A 15,409-nucleotide genomic window follows, 5' to 3' on the forward strand; every position below is an offset into this window, starting at 1 on the left:
ACAAATAAATATTTATATCAACATCGACATGGTAAATGGTATGACGCTACAAAATTTGCAAAACGGGGAAAAGCATTTACCCTGCCAGCATTTCAAAGTTCCATTTCATCCTCATCGCTACCACAGACTCGTATGTGACACTGCAACAATCGCCAACTGTGATAGTATTTTGCCATCACTATTCGCATGAAAGTACTTTGCCATCACTATTGTTACAAGAGCCATTTTATATTTTGTGAAACACCAAGCACATCTAGCTTCTTATAATTTATTTAAATAAAAACGATAATGAAGTGCTGAAAAGATAGTTATTTCGCTTAAAATTGTGAAAGGTATATTGGTGAACAATTTTTGACTTTCCAAATGGAATAAAGTGATAGTTTTTCAGCATAGTAAGACCATGATGTAGGTCTTACTATGCTGGTGGCATGGCTGAACAAGAAGGTTAAATCATGGGCCCATATGATTACAATTTTTTTATTTCGACAAAATTTTAAGATGTCAAAATCATATGTTTATGGTGATTGCAGCTCTCCAAATGACACTGCATAGCAAATGCATCTCAAACAAACTCGCGCATTCATAGCTGGAGAATTGTTCAAAGATGACTTGAGTATCTTGATAACATATTCCAGACCCAAAATACCAAGCACATCAGTTTTTAAACTGCATTATAAACTAGTTTTGTTAATAGATGGCGAAGATCCATTTGACTGACTTTCATTCTTAACTTTGGTGGGTATTATAGTCTTATTTGTCTCATATCGGCGTTCCTCGGACGAATTATCCACTTCACATCACGCAATTAAATTTTAACCTTTATTTTTCTCTGGATTTGAATTATTTTTCAGGACAGTTGAAAGAATAAATAATTGACACTTTTACCAATGCCATACGATTCTTTTATCAGCTGGTTTTGACTTCTTAAAATTGTAAACAACATATTGAAATTTGTAGTTTTTGTTATCGTGATTCAACCTCCTTATTCAGCCATGGCTGGTGGTTAGCTCAACAACCCTGCCAACATTTTTTGAATTTGGGGACTCTTTTGAGAATCCCCACTACGTCGAAAACAATCATATACGACATCAAAAACTCGTCGGAAAAGCGCCGTCACTATTGAGAAGTTGTACCACGCCAAGTTACTACAAAAATGTTTCGCATGAGTGCAATTATTAGGTGCCTTTATAGATCAATTTAGAACGACGCCAATAAGGGACCCTCCAAACAATCAGAAAAAGTGCATTTTAAGATAGTTGTAAAAGAATCATTGTGGTCGAGTAAAACACGTTTGTTTAGATATTTATTAATTTGATTAAACATTTACAAATTCTTAAAAATATAACATTTATACCACTATCACATTACATTTAACATAATTTTTGGCATTAATGATGATGTTGAGTTACAAGTAGCGAGTTACATGTTGCTGCGTCTATCAACCAGTGTTTTTATTCCATGGAGGCAGCGTGTCTGTAAAATATCTGAAAAACAATCACTTTATTCCATTTGGAAAATCACCAAATTGTTCACCAATATACCTTTCACAATTTTAAGCGTATAATCTATGTTTTCAGAACTTTATTTTCGTTTTTATTTAATTAAAATATAACAAGCTGGTTGCGCTTGGCGTTTCACAAAAAAATGGCTTTTTTAACAGTAGGGATGGCAAATTACTTGCATGTACTTTTTGATGTACCTTTTCATGATGGTTGAAGTGACATTTACGACTCTGTGGTAACGATGAGGTTGAAATGGAACTTTGAAATGCTGGCAGAGAATTTTATGCAGCATAAAACCAAATTTATCGGCATTGGTTATTGTAACCAATTGAATGGTTATGGGAATTTCGTTTTGATCCTGTGAACTTTTTTATGGTTGTGTTGGATATATAATGGGGAAAATAATCAAAACATTGTTCTTGTAACAAAAAATAAGTTACTGACATCATTTCCTCATTGTAATTATCGAATTGCAACCAACCATTTCTCTGGGTGTAGGTAAAGGAATCTCGAAGTTGGTATTTTTTCCGACGTGATGAATAGATGCCAATTAGGGCTTTCATTCGGGATTGGTTTTTATAAATCCCTGGATTCGGGATTTCAAATATAGAAATATTCGGGATTTTTAAAATATTCAAAGTAATAACAATCTACAGCGCCTAATTCAATTTTATTAACAAAAGAATATATGAGTAAATTAAAAATTAAGTACAAATTGCTATCATACCTCTTAACGAACACTTAGTCCAACCCAACAAATGAACAAAAGAAAAACAATATATTATGACAAAAATAAATTAAAAAGCGATTTCATATCGCTATCTTATGCGCTTTACAGACTATCTGTTATTCCGGACGTAATGCCGGTGTTTAAAAAGAATCTTACAGTGTGTCGGATCGATACGACTTGTCGGCGATGACTAAATGTGTTATCGATCCCATAAACATGCAGCAGTATCGATTATGCCTTCGGACTTAATTTATAATGTGCAATATATATGGGATATGTTCGACAAGACCACTGTCGTCCGGAATAACTGAAAGCGCATTACTCAGCAAATTCATATTGATTGGCCACACTGTAAGATTCTTTACAAACACAGACCAGAGAATGAAGCCCAGAGCGGCCACTAAATTTTTGCCTTCGGCGGCGGCGGCTTGACGGTTGAGCCGATATAAATTTGTTCACTCGGCGGCGGACAATTATCCATTATAAAATCAATTTGAAGTTAATCGAATGGTAATGAGATTAGTTGTACAACCTATCTTACAAACAAGTTTACTTTTCGTTCAAATTTTCTGAGCTAAATTTTTGCTAAATTATTCTAGCAGCTTAAATATAATTGGTTGTGTTCAAAATTTTGGAAAAAATACGACAATTATATATAAATTTTTCTGATTTAAATCGACATATTTGATTAATTGGCGGGTAAATTTGAGTCGAGGTGAGTCGACATATTCGGCGGCAGCGTCGACTGGCAAAAAATGGTCGGCGGCGACTGAAATCGGCGGCTTCATTCTCTGACACAGACATTCCGTCTGGAAAAACTTATAGTCGGGTCGGCGCATTATTCTTCCGAGTTTGATTTAAAAAATTTAAAAATGTTCAACCGTTGACTTAATTAACGGAACGTTTCTATCGTGCTTAAAAAGTTAATTGTATAAATTAATTTATTAATTGAAAATTTTACAATACCAATCAACTTTTTAATTGGAAATATTTTGGTGCCATTTTTTCAGTGTAGTTAGTTTCATTTCAATGCCAATACAATGTTTGATTTTGCCATTGATTCGTTTGTGGTTATTTGATTAAAATAATTAATTGTAAACATGTTATTTTACTAAACTAATGTCTTTTTCAATAAGGTTTTGTAGATTTAACAGAAGTGTGTTTATTTTCATTTATATTTCTATAACTTAAACAAAAAAAAAACGCGAAACTAATGTGATTTTTCAAATCGAAAATGCATTATCGCACTAAAATTATTCTTTTTAAACGCTTTCAATCGCTTTTTAGGTCAATAACATAATTTATTATGGTTTTAAATTTTTAATAAATAATCGCTGCTTTAAATCTTAAGATTTTTCATTAAAGGTGAGTATTAAGTTCGAGTTTAGCCGCTAAAATCGCTAAAGTGAAAACTAAATAAGTAAGAATGCATGAAATTATACATATTTGTTGCACATTTTATTATAACTTGATGGGGAAAAGCCCAAAGCAAATTTTCACAAAGTTTGTATTCCTTAAAATGGATTGTTAAAGAAAAGTAATCGTGAAAAAATGACGTTTTTAGCGGCTTAACTCGAACTTAATACCCACCTTTAGCCGCTAAAATCGCTAAAGTGAAAACTAAATCAGTAAGAAAAATGCATGAAATTATACATATTTGTTGCAAATTTTATTATAACTTGATGGGGAAAAGCCCAAAGCAAATTTTCACAAAGTTTGTATTCCTTAAAATGGATTGTTAAAGAAAAGTAATCGTGAAAAAATGACGTTTTTAGCGGCTAAACTCGAACTTAATACCCACCTTTAGCCGCTAAAATCGCTAAAGTGAAAACTAAATCAGTAAGAAAAATGCATGAAATTATACATATTTGTTGCAAATTTTATTATAACTTGATGGGGAAAAGCCCAAAGCAAATTTTCACAAAGTTTGTATTCCTTAAAATGGATTATTAAAGAAAAGTAATCGTGAAAAAATGACGTTTTTAGCAGCTAAACTCGAATTTAATACCCACCTTAATTGATTAATTGCACTTTACTTTATTTACGTAACGGGTACTATACGTTCTCCAATATTTCCCATCCAAAATGATTTATGAGTAACCGTAGTACCGTTATCGCATAAATCAACTCTTGGCAACTCTGTTCATATGACATTCCCATTAGGTATATTTTTAAACAAAACGATCGTAAATTGGAGTTCGATACAAAACTGCGATGACAAAGTGTTTGTTAATAATAATAATTGTCAATCATAGGTAAGAAAAGAACAAAGTATATACACAGCTCCATCATCCAGGCAAACCAATTAGTTTCCCCCAAGGCTTAAAAGAGAGGAGAACGAAAAAATTTATTTCTCTAGAATAAAGTAAATATCCTTCATATTGTCCTGTCAATGAATTGTTTTCCATATGGGCATAAGTAGCTAATAATTGAAATTACATACAAATTGGATGTGATTATCATCCGGTTTATGGAAATTCCGTCTAAATTTCACTTGTGTTCATAAAAATACGGATCATGCATTACTCATTTTGGTTTTCAGTGGCAATCTAAACTTGTTAAACTTAAAAAGTTGGAGTTAATCGTACACAGATGTTCACACAATTTATAGGTATCGAAATGCATTACTTTTATTAGTCCTCAATTTCTCCTAAATACAATGTCTTATCGCTAGATGCCGATACAATTAATGGTTCTTTGGAACTAAAATCGACATCATTTACACTGCCATTGTGGCCGGGAAGTTTATATAGAATTCTTCTACTCGTTGTATCCCATACATATACATAACGGTCAGCAGAACCGGCTGAAATTTTACTACCATCCGGTGACCAGGCACAACGCAGTAAATTCTTTTCAAAATTATGTTGATGTCCTTGGAATATTTTGACACATCTCTCACCGGGAACATAAGGGCGAATATCCCAAATTCTTAGGGTATTGTCCATAGAATTCGATAGAATGTAGGAGCCATCAGGTGATAGCGATATACCCGTTATGGTATCCGTATGACCTTTGAGTGAATGCAGTATTTGTTGCTTGCGTATATCCCATACTTTAATTTCATTATCGATGCCACCAGAAATTACTTGTTCCGCCGTATCATTGAATGTAACAGCAGTAACTTGGTATGGGGCCTCCAAAGTGTGAGTGGATAATTTTTTTCTGGCATCCCATATGCGAACCATACGATCATCTGATCCGGAACACAACATTTGTTGGCCACGTCGAGTTCCCTGCACGGAATTAACAAAATTTGTGTGGCCTTTCAGGCGACGAGATCTTTGCCCTGTACCAATATCCCATATGGCCAAAGTTTTATCCGTCGAACATGTGAATATTTGAGAACCTTCGGTATTGAAGTGGGCTTCCAACACTGCACCTGTGTGACCGGACATTGCCAATATATTCTCGCAATCACCATACACATTCCAGACATCTGAAAAAGGGAATTGTTTACCATTTGTTTTTTTTTTACTATGAAATATTCTACTTACAAATTTGCCTATCAAATCCCGAGGACATAAGCATTTCTCCATTTGGATGAAATTCTGTGGTGAAAATCTCACCTTGATGACCCTCTAGTAACATAATTGGAGCTTGCAAATTAGATGTTCTTCTTACGCCCTGCAAACGAGATAAATTTTAGTTAACATTTACTTTTTTTATATATTTCATCCTTATTTCATCTCACCGCTTCCATTAAAGCCTTGTCTCGATTTGTATAGGCCACCAAATCATGTTTGGATTTCTTTGACTCTTGAGCCAATACTAAACTTGAACTAGGTCTCTTGGACATTTTTATTTTTTATCAATTTTATTTAAGCGATTTTCAATTCTTATAAAATATAAGCTCTCCGCGTTTATTCCGAGTCGAAAAGAAAACAAATAACATAGTTTGTTGGCATATTATTAAGTAGAACCCGATTAACAGGGTGATCCTGAAATATTAAAATATAAATAATTTTAGTGTTGCCACATTTGTTAATTAAATGATTTATTGTACAACATACGGACAATATAAAATGGATTTCACTATTTTTTTAAATTTATTGTTAATTACCGTTTAAAAAAGAAACTTTTCCTTGAATTTCAACTTGACAAAATTTTCTATAGAAATAAAATTTTGCAAAAATTTTCTATAGAAATAAAATTTTGGAAAAAAATTGTTTAATAATAAAATGTTGACAAAATTTTCTATAGAAATAAAATTTCGCCAAATTTCATATACAAATAAAATTCTACAAAAATTTTCTATAGACGTACAATTTTGAAAACATTTTCTATAGAACAAAATTTTTCTATAGAAATTAAATTTTGCAAATTAAGATTTTATCAAAATTTTATTTCTGTAGAAAGTTTTGTAAGAATTTTTTTCTATAGAAAATTTTTTCAAAATTTTATTTCTATAAACAATTTTATCAAAATTTAATTTCTACAGAAAAGTTTTACAAAAATGTTATTTCTATAGAATTTTTTTATGTATAGAAAATTTCTATAGAAAATTTTATTTTTATAGAAAATTTTGTCAAAATTTTCTTTCCATAGAAAATTTCTATAGAAAATTTTGTCAAAATTTAATTTCTATAGAAAAATTTGTCAAAATTTTATTTCTATAGAAAATTTTGTCAAAAGTTTATTTCTATAGAAAATTTTGTCAAAATTTTATTTCTATAGAAAATTTTGTCAAAATTTATTTCTATCGAAAATTTTGTCAAAATTGTATTTCTATAGAAAATTTTGTCAATTTCTATTTCTATAAAAAATTTTTCCAAAATTTTATTTCTATAAAAAATTTTGTCAAAATTTGATTTCTACAGAAAATTTTTACAAAAATTTTATTTCTATAGAATTTTTTTATGTATAGAAAATTTCTATAGAAAATTTTATTTTTATAGAAAATTTTGTCAAAATTTTATTTCCATAGAAAATTTTGCCAAAATTTTATTTCTATAGAAAAATTTGTAAAAATTTTATTTCTATAGAAAATTTTGTCAAAAGTTTATTTATATAGAAAATTTTGTCAAAATTTTATTTAAAAAAAAAAACTTGTCAAAATTTTATTTTTATAGAAAATTTTGTCAAAAATTTATTTCTATAGAAAATTTTGTCAAAATTTTATTTCTGTAGAAAATTTTGTCAAAATTTTATTTCTATAGAAAATTTTGTCAAAATTTTATTTCTACAGATAATTTTGTCAAAATTTTAATTCTATAGAAAATTTTGTCAAAATTTTATTTCTATAGAAAATTTTGTCAAAATTTATTTCTATAGAAAATTTTGTCAAAATTTATTTCTATAGAAAATTTTGTCAAAGTTTTATTTCTATAGAAAATTTTGTCAAAATTTAACTTCCATGGAAAATTTGCGAAATACCTCTTAGTTGGATGGGAATATTTTGCAAAATCTACCAAAACATCAAGAATTCTACCAATCTACCAAATAGTAAAAAATCTACCCTTTCTGGTACACACAAAAAAAATTTCTGATTCAATCACGAAATTAATTGATCCAATTAATTTTTTAATTGAAATGTCTTCAATCACACAAATGATAGTATCAATTAAAAAATTAATTGATCCAATTAAATATTTAATTGATACTATTAATTTGTGTGATTGATTTTTATTTCAATTAAAAAATTTGTTGAATCAATTAAATTTTTAATTGAATATTTTTTAAAACTCAAAAAAAATTTTTTCGTGAAATTTTCTTCTGCGTAGAATTCTTCTAACTGTGGTAACCGTGTTCCCAATTCATAGGCTCCCAAGATGCTTAAGAATTGAACGATCACCTGGAGAAATTCTGAATCTCAAGTGAAGGTATGGCATTTTTAGCATCGAATGGTCGCAATTCAATCGAGCCTGGCAATCAAAGTACATTGAAACGTATCAGAAGTGGACACTCACGGTCGCCTAAATGTTGTCCACATTTGGCAGGTCTCCACTTAGGTGGGGTTAATTTTAATGTTTTAAATTGTCCACATTTGAGAGTTGTCCTGTTTTCAGAATGTCGCAGCTTGAGAGGTTTCATTGTAAATGCGACTTAGTATCAGGAAAGCATCTTGGAAGCTGCATTTCGAACAACGGGATTTCGGGATAATCGAAAACCTCGATTATTCCAAAACCCCTACCTACGTTAATGACTTCATACTAAAAAAAGTTGTTCTTTCCATCATTTAGACTAAGTAAAAATTACAACACTCGGGAATTTTAGAAAAATATCTGGTATATATTCAAGAAATCACTACAAGCTATATACAGTATAATATATTAATTACATAATTATCATCAGAAGTCATGCTTATATTCTAAACCGGTAAAGCACTAGAACTCGATGATGTGCTCATACTACTCTTAAATAAGGAACCAAAGAATTTCATACCCGTCGAACCTCCTGGTACTGTGCCCACTACCATAAATGCCAAAGCAATCATTTGGGCCAATGCAAATAGGACAGTTAAGGCGGTACTCTGAAGCCATAGGGCACAATACAGTGTGGCAAACATACAGCTGAAATATGTTGATGAGACCAAAGCTCGCTGTTTGGTAAATAATGTCTTGAAGAAAGCCAAAAATCCCGATAGGAAACAGAAACTCAGAATAAAGAATAAACTGCCAAGAGTATAGAGCAATGAGAATTTGCGAGTTTTCAATAATAAAACAGGAATGTAGAACAAAGAGATGGTTATACAAAGGGTTCCCATGCCCAGACATGCGACAAACCCAACAATGCGTTGTAGGCGTGACTAATTAGAGAGGGGGTATAAGAAGTAGATAAATTTGTTATTCATTTGTTATCTATTTAATGACTCAGTATACCTACCAATTTGGGACAGCAACTATCTTGTGTATCCTTAAGCCAACTATTGGCTTCTGGTTCACTGTTTCTATTGAATATTTTACCAAATTTATCGGGCACCTTAAGTTGTGGCACTTTTACATTGAATTTTTTCTTTTGTTCGCTTTGTAGCAGCAGATATTGGTCCAAATCATCTTTGAGGTTTGCCATTGTGCGTGATGGTGGTCAAAGAGATGCTAGAGCCGGCTTTTGTTATTTATTCTTCAATTTTTTGTTTCTTCCAACTTGGCACGAATTTATGTTTACTGTTTATTGTAATTGTTGAAATAGAATCAGCTGATAATGACATTGATTGTGGACATCTGACTAGAGTTGAAGAGAGTAAGATGGCAAGAGGTAAGATTACTCTCTCTCTCTCATTATGATGGTAGATGTTTTACCATAGATGGCGCTGAATATTGATAGAAGCTACAAAATAACCAACATTAGTATAGAAACTAGGGCTGTTGTTCGGGATCGATTTTTATAAATCCCGGGATTCGTGATTTCCAAATATGGAATCCCGGGATTTTCCGGGATATTTTTCGGGATCCCGAAATTTTCGGGATTTTTTAAATATTTAAAGTAATAATCTACATCGCCTAAAAAAAGTTGTACATTAAATCAATTTACTTTAATTCAATTTTATTAACAAACGAACATAAGAGTAAATTAAAAATAAAATTTTAAATGCTATCATGCTTAACTAACACTTAGTCCAACTCAAAAAATGAACAAAAGAAAAACAAAACACTATGACAAAAATAAATTAAAAAGCGATTTCATGTCGCTATCTTGCACAACAAAAACCTAAATAAATTCTTATTCAATGTGTACTATAAATGTTTATTAACTCGGGTATAAAATCAAGGGGCCGTTTGCACTGAATGAAGACTCCAATTTATTAATAAATACTTCTAAAAAGCCACAAATTTAACAAATTGCAATTAGTTTTTCGGGATCCCAAAAAATCCCGGTATTCGGGATTAATCCCGTTCCGAAAATCCCAGGATTAGGGGACGGGATTTATCCCGGGTGACAGCCCTAATAGAAACACAACAAAAGCGTCGGTATGAAGCATTTTTTTAAATCTTCGTCTTAAATCTACTTTAGCAAAACTTTTGTTCAGCATAGATTTAGAGAAAATTTTCTATAGAAATAAAATTTAGAGAAAATTTTCTATAGAAATAAAATTTTGACAAAATTTTCTATAGAAATAAAATTTTGACAAAATTTTTCTATAGAAATAAAATTTAGAAAAAATTTTCTATAGAAATAAAATTTTGACAAAATTTTTCTATAGAAAAAAAGTTTTGACAAAATTTTCTATTGAAATAAAATTCTATAGAAATAAAATCGTTGAAAAATTTTTTATAAAAATATAATTTTGACAAAATATTCTATAGAATAAATTAAAGACAATATTTTCTATAGAAATAAAATTTTTACAAAATTGTCTATAGAAATAAAATTTTGACAAAATTTTCTATAGAAATAAAATTTTGACAAAACTTTCTATAGAAAAAAAATTGAAAAAATTTACTATAGAAATAAAATTTTGACAAAATTGTCTATAGAAATAATATTTTGACAAAATTTTCTATAGAAATAAAATTTTGTCAAAATTTTCTATAGAAATAAAATTGTGACAAAATTTTCTATTGAAATAAAATTTTGACAAAATTTTCTATAGAAATTATATTGTGACAAAATTTTCTATAGAAATAAAATTTTGTAAAAATTTTCTATAGAAATAAAATTTTGTAAAAATTTTCTATAGGAATAAAATTTTTCAAACATTTTTTATAAAATTAAAATTTTGACAAAATTTTCTATAGAATAAATTGTTGATAAAAATTTCTATAGAATACAATGTTGACAAAATTTTCTATAGAAATAAAATTTTTACAAAATTGTCTATAGAAATAAAATTTTTAAAAAATTGTCTATAGAAATAAAATTTTGACAAAATTTTCTATAGAAATCAAATTTTGACAAAATTTTCTATAGAAATAAAATTTTGACAAAATTTTCTATAGAAATAAAATTTTGACAAAATTTTCTATAGAAATAAAATTTTGACAAAATTTTCTATTGAAATAAAATTTTGACAAAATTTTCTATAGAAATAAAATTGTGACAAAATTTTCTATAGAATAAAATGTTGACAAAATTTTCTTTAGAAATAAAATTTTTACAAAATTGTCCATATAAATAAAATTTTGACAAAATTTTCTATAGAAATTAAATTTTGCAAAAAATTTCTATCGAAATAAAAATTTTGCAAAAAATTTCTATAGAAATAAAATTTTACAAAAATTTTCAATAGAACTAAAATTTTACAAAAATTTTCGATAGAAATAAAATTTTGCTAAATTGTCTACAGAAGTAAAATTTTTCAAGAATTTTCTAAAGAAATAAAATTTTGACAAAATTTCCTATAGAAATAAAATTTTGACAAAATTTTCTATAAAAATAAAATGTTGACAAAATTTTTTACAAAAATAAAATTGTTTACAAAATTTTCTATAGAAATAAAATTTTGATAAAACTTTCTATAGAAATAAAATTTTGACAAAGTTTTCTATAGAAAACAAAAATTGAAAAAATTTACTATAGAAATAAAATTTTGACAAATTTTTCTATAGAAATACAATTTTTAAAAAAAGCGATAGAAATTAAATTGCAGACATTTTCTATAGAAATAAAATTTTTCAAAAATTTTTTATAAAAATAAAATTTTTCAAAAAATTTTTATAAAAATAAAATTTTGACAAAATTTTCTATAGAAAAAAAATTGAAAAAGTTTACTATAAAAATAAAATTTTGACAACATTTTCTATAGAAATACAATTTTGGCAAATTTTCTATGGAAATAACAGTTTGAAAATTTTTTCTATATAAATACAATTGTGACAAAATGTTCTATTGAAATAAAGTTTTGACAACATTTTCTATAGAAATCAAATTTTGACAAAATTTTCTATAAAAATAAAATTTTGACAAAATTTTCTATAAAAATAAAATTTTGACAAAATTTGTAAAATAAAATTTAGAGAAAAATTTCTATAGAAATAAAGTTTTGACAAATTTTTCTATAGAAATAAAATTTTGTAAAAATTTTCTGTAGAAATAAAATTTTTCAAAATTTTTTTATAAAAATAAAATTTTGACAAAAATTTTCTATAAAAATAAAATTTTTGACAAAATTTTCTATAGAAATAAAATTTTGATAAAATTTTCTATAGAAATAAAATTTTGATAAAATTTTCTATAGAAATAAAATTTTGCAAAAATTTACCATAGAAAAAAAATTGAAAAAATGTACTATAGAAATAAAATTTTGACAAAATTTACTATAGAAATAAAATTTTGACAAAATTTTCTATAGAAATCAAATTTTGACAAAATTTTCTATAAAAATCAAATTTTGACAAAATTTTCTATAAAAATCAAATTTTGACAAAATTTTCTATAAAAATAAAATGTTTGACAAAATTTTCTATAGAAATAAAATTTTTACAAAATTTTCTATACAAATAAAATTTTGACAAAATTTTTTATAGAAATACAATTTTGAAAAAAAATCGATAGAAATTAAATTGCAAAAATTTTCTATACAATTTTGCAAAAATTTTCTATAGAAATAAAATTTTTCAAAAAAGTTTATAAAAATAAAATTTTGACAAAACTTTCTTTAGAATAAAATGTTGACAAAATTTTCTATAGAAATAAAATTTTTACAAAATTGTCTATAGAAATAAAATTTTGACGAAATTTTCTATAGAAATAAAAATTTTTACAACATTTTCTATAGAAATAAAAATTTTGACAAAATTTTCTATAGAAAAAAAATTGAAAAAAATTACTAAAGGAAAAAAAATTTTGACAAAATTTTCTATAGAAATACAATTTTGACAAAATTTTCTATAGAAATAACAGTTTGAAAAATTTTTCTATAGAAATACAATTGTGACAAAATGTTCTATAGAAATCAAATTTTGGCAAAATTTGTTATAAAAATAAAATTTTTGACAAAGTTTTCTATAGAAATAAAATTTTCTATAGAAATAAAATTTTGCAAAAATTTTCTATAGAAATAAAATTTTGCAAAAATTTTCTATAGAAATAAAATTTTGCAAAAATTTTCTATAGAAATAAAATTTTGCAAAAATTTTCTATAGAAATAAAATTTTGACAAACATTTTTGTAGAAATAAAATTTTGCAAAAAATTTCTATAGAAATAAGAGTTTTCTCGAATGAAAGGATGCAAAAAACAAGAATAAATCCGAATTTTCCAATCTTTTTTCCAAACTTGTTTTTATTAGAGGAATACATTTCACAATTTAATTTCTAATGAAAACATCGGTGGAATATGATTTGTTTCGAATAATGGAATGTAAAGAATACGGAACAATTTAAAGTTGTGATCAAAAGATCTTCGTCCAACATTGCAATGAATTTTAATATCAACGACAATTTTTCAAAAATTTACAATGGCTTCACAACACAAAAAGTTCAGATATACAAATTTGGGTTTATTTTAAATATCCCCATTCCCTACTTTAAGTGGATCTAATAAGATACAATTCTAATGGCTCTGTAAATCCACCATCTGAATGAATCAATAGAGAGTACTTATAATAATGGGCTATCCTCATCGGTATGCCCACAAAATGTTTTGCCGGCATATGTTAAGGAGAATAACATGAAATTGAGATAGAATGAGAGAGAAAGAGAATTGCGAGACCTGTATACCGTAAAACGAAATGTTTTCGTATAAGAAAATCCAGAACACTCTCAAACAATTAGGTAAACAATAGCAAAGAAGCATTTCAGTTGTATCTACAAACGTATATTTTTTTATATACATTGAGCATAGACATAGTTTAGAATTATTATAAAGTTAATTAAATGAAGTAATAAAAAAAGACCCTGGTCCAATGCTAAAATCACACATATAAAAGCAAACAATCAAAATCAATTAATATCAATAATAATAAAAACTAAAAATAAGGAAAAACATAAAATTAAAAAAGAAAAATACTTCTAGTGGTCTCTGTTGGCAAGTAATAAATAGTAAGAGATAATCCAATTTCAAATTACAAATGGCCGATTTGATAAAGTAATATGGAATATTTAAAGAGAGCGTTTGTAATGTAAGAGAGGAGGGAGATTCAGCTTAAACAGGGTGTACCAATTAATGACAACTAAATAATAGACTGTAATAATAATTCGTTGTGCTTACTAAAAAGTAGTAACTAAGATAAATCTTCACAGAATACACAATTTGCTTAAAAGTACGGGAACGGAAAAATGGTAAACGCTAAATGCAAAATTATTTGTAAATGTGAAATATTGTCGATTGGAAAGCCCAAACAAACCATCTACTACTTTTAATCGGAAATATTTTTAGTGTAAAGCCTTTAAAAAAAGTAGTAAAAGAGAGTGGTTTTTTGACAATGTTCTCTTAGAATTTTCTTCTACGTTTACTAATTTTGCGGATCATTTTTCCAAATTAAATTAATATCATTGAAAAGTTAAATTTTTTCAAAATTTTACTTCGATAGAAAATTTTGTCAAATTTTTATTTCTATTCAAAATTTTTATTTTTATAGAAAATTTTGTTTCTATAGAAAATTTTGTCACAAGTTTATTTCTATAGAAAATTTTGTCATAATTTTATTTCTATAGAAAACTTTGTGAAAATTTTATTTCTATAGAAAATGTCGTCAAAATTTTATTTCTATAGAAAATTTTGACAAAATGTTATTTCTATAGAAAATTTTGACAACATTTTATTTCTACAGAAAATTTTGACAAAATTTTATTTCTACAGAAAATTTTGATAAAATTTTATTTCTTTAGAAAATATTGTCAAAATTTTATTTCTATAAAACAATTAGCCAAAATTTTATTTTTATAGAAAATTTTGTCAAAATTTTATTTCTATAGAAAATTTTGACAAAATTTTATTTCTATAGAAAATTTTGACAACATTTTATTTCTATAGAAAGATATCGCAAAACTTTATTTCTATATAAAATTTTCTTCCTACACAAAATTTTTGCATAATTTAGTATCTATACAATTTGTTTAAAGTTTATTTCTATACAAAATTTTATTTCTATAGAAATTTTTGTTAAAATTTTATTTCTACAGAAAATTTTGAAAAATGGACCAAAATCAACCAAATTCCATTTGGCCAGACCATCGGGCCAAATTTAAAAATTAATAATTTTTTGGACCAATTTTAGTCCGATCGAAACAAAGGAACACAGTTAGGGGATGGGATTTGCACAGAAAGAAAACTGCAGAGGTGACCCTCGTGAGACT

The 15,409-nt window shown here is 27.0% G+C and overlaps 2 protein-coding genes and 1 long non-coding RNA gene across 3 annotated transcripts; all 3 read right to left on the reverse strand.

Moving 5' to 3' along the window:
- Positions 1–1,290: 1,290 nt before the first annotated feature.
- On the reverse strand, positions 1,291–1,694 carry LOC142224600 (uncharacterized). Its single transcript, XR_012719176.1, has 2 exons — positions 1,542–1,694; positions 1,291–1,484 (listed from the first exon to the last, which is right to left on the reverse strand). It is a non-coding gene; the product is annotated as an uncharacterized LOC142224600 (long non-coding RNA).
- Positions 1,695–4,836: 3,142 nt separating this feature from the next.
- Positions 4,837–6,135, reverse strand: LOC142226912 (U5 small nuclear ribonucleoprotein 40 kDa protein). The gene is made up of 3 exons (XM_075297161.1): positions 5,927–6,135; positions 5,730–5,859; positions 4,837–5,671 (listed from the first exon to the last, which is right to left on the reverse strand). The coding sequence occupies exons 1-3, from the start codon at positions 6,029–6,031 to the stop codon at positions 4,866–4,868; spliced, it is 1,041 nt and encodes a 346-aa protein (XP_075153276.1). The 5' UTR covers positions 6,032–6,135; the 3' UTR covers positions 4,837–4,865.
- Positions 6,136–8,442: 2,307 nt separating this feature from the next.
- On the reverse strand, positions 8,443–9,392 carry LOC142226916 (uncharacterized). Its single transcript, XM_075297163.1, has 2 exons — positions 9,058–9,392; positions 8,443–8,980 (listed from the first exon to the last, which is right to left on the reverse strand). Exons 1-2 carry the CDS (start codon positions 9,241–9,243, stop codon positions 8,543–8,545), a joined length of 624 nt encoding a protein of 207 aa, XP_075153278.1. The 5' UTR covers positions 9,244–9,392; the 3' UTR covers positions 8,443–8,542.
- Between the last annotated feature and the right edge of the window lie 6,017 nt (positions 9,393–15,409).

This window comes from Haematobia irritans, chromosome 2 (assembly GCF_050003625.1).
Source record: "Haematobia irritans isolate KBUSLIRL chromosome 2, ASM5000362v1, whole genome shotgun sequence".
Lineage (NCBI taxonomy): Eukaryota > Metazoa > Arthropoda > Insecta > Diptera > Muscidae > Haematobia > Haematobia irritans.

What these genes read in the sequence shown, in the direction of transcription:
- LOC142226912 (XM_075297161.1), bottom strand. Translation starts at nt 6,031, where the DNA reads ATGTCCAAGAGACCTAGTTCAAGTTTAGTATTGGCTCAAGAGTCAAAG. An exon ending in ACAAGGCTTTAATGGAAGCG is followed by an intron (nt 5,860 to 5,926) that starts GTGAGATGAAAT and finishes TCTCGTTTGCAG; the next exon opens with GGCGTAAGAAGAACATCTAA. An exon ending in GGGATTTGATAGGCAAATTT is followed by an intron (nt 5,672 to 5,729) that starts GTAAGTAGAATA and finishes TCCCTTTTTCAG; the next exon opens with ATGTCTGGAATGTGTATGGT.
- LOC142226916 (XM_075297163.1), bottom strand. Translation starts at nt 9,243, where the DNA reads ATGGCAAACCTCAAAGATGATTTGGACCAATATCTGCTGCTACAAAGC. An exon ending in ATAGTTGCTGTCCCAAATTG is followed by an intron (nt 8,981 to 9,057) that starts GTAGGTATACTG and finishes CTCTCTAATTAG; the next exon opens with TCACGCCTACAACGCATTGT.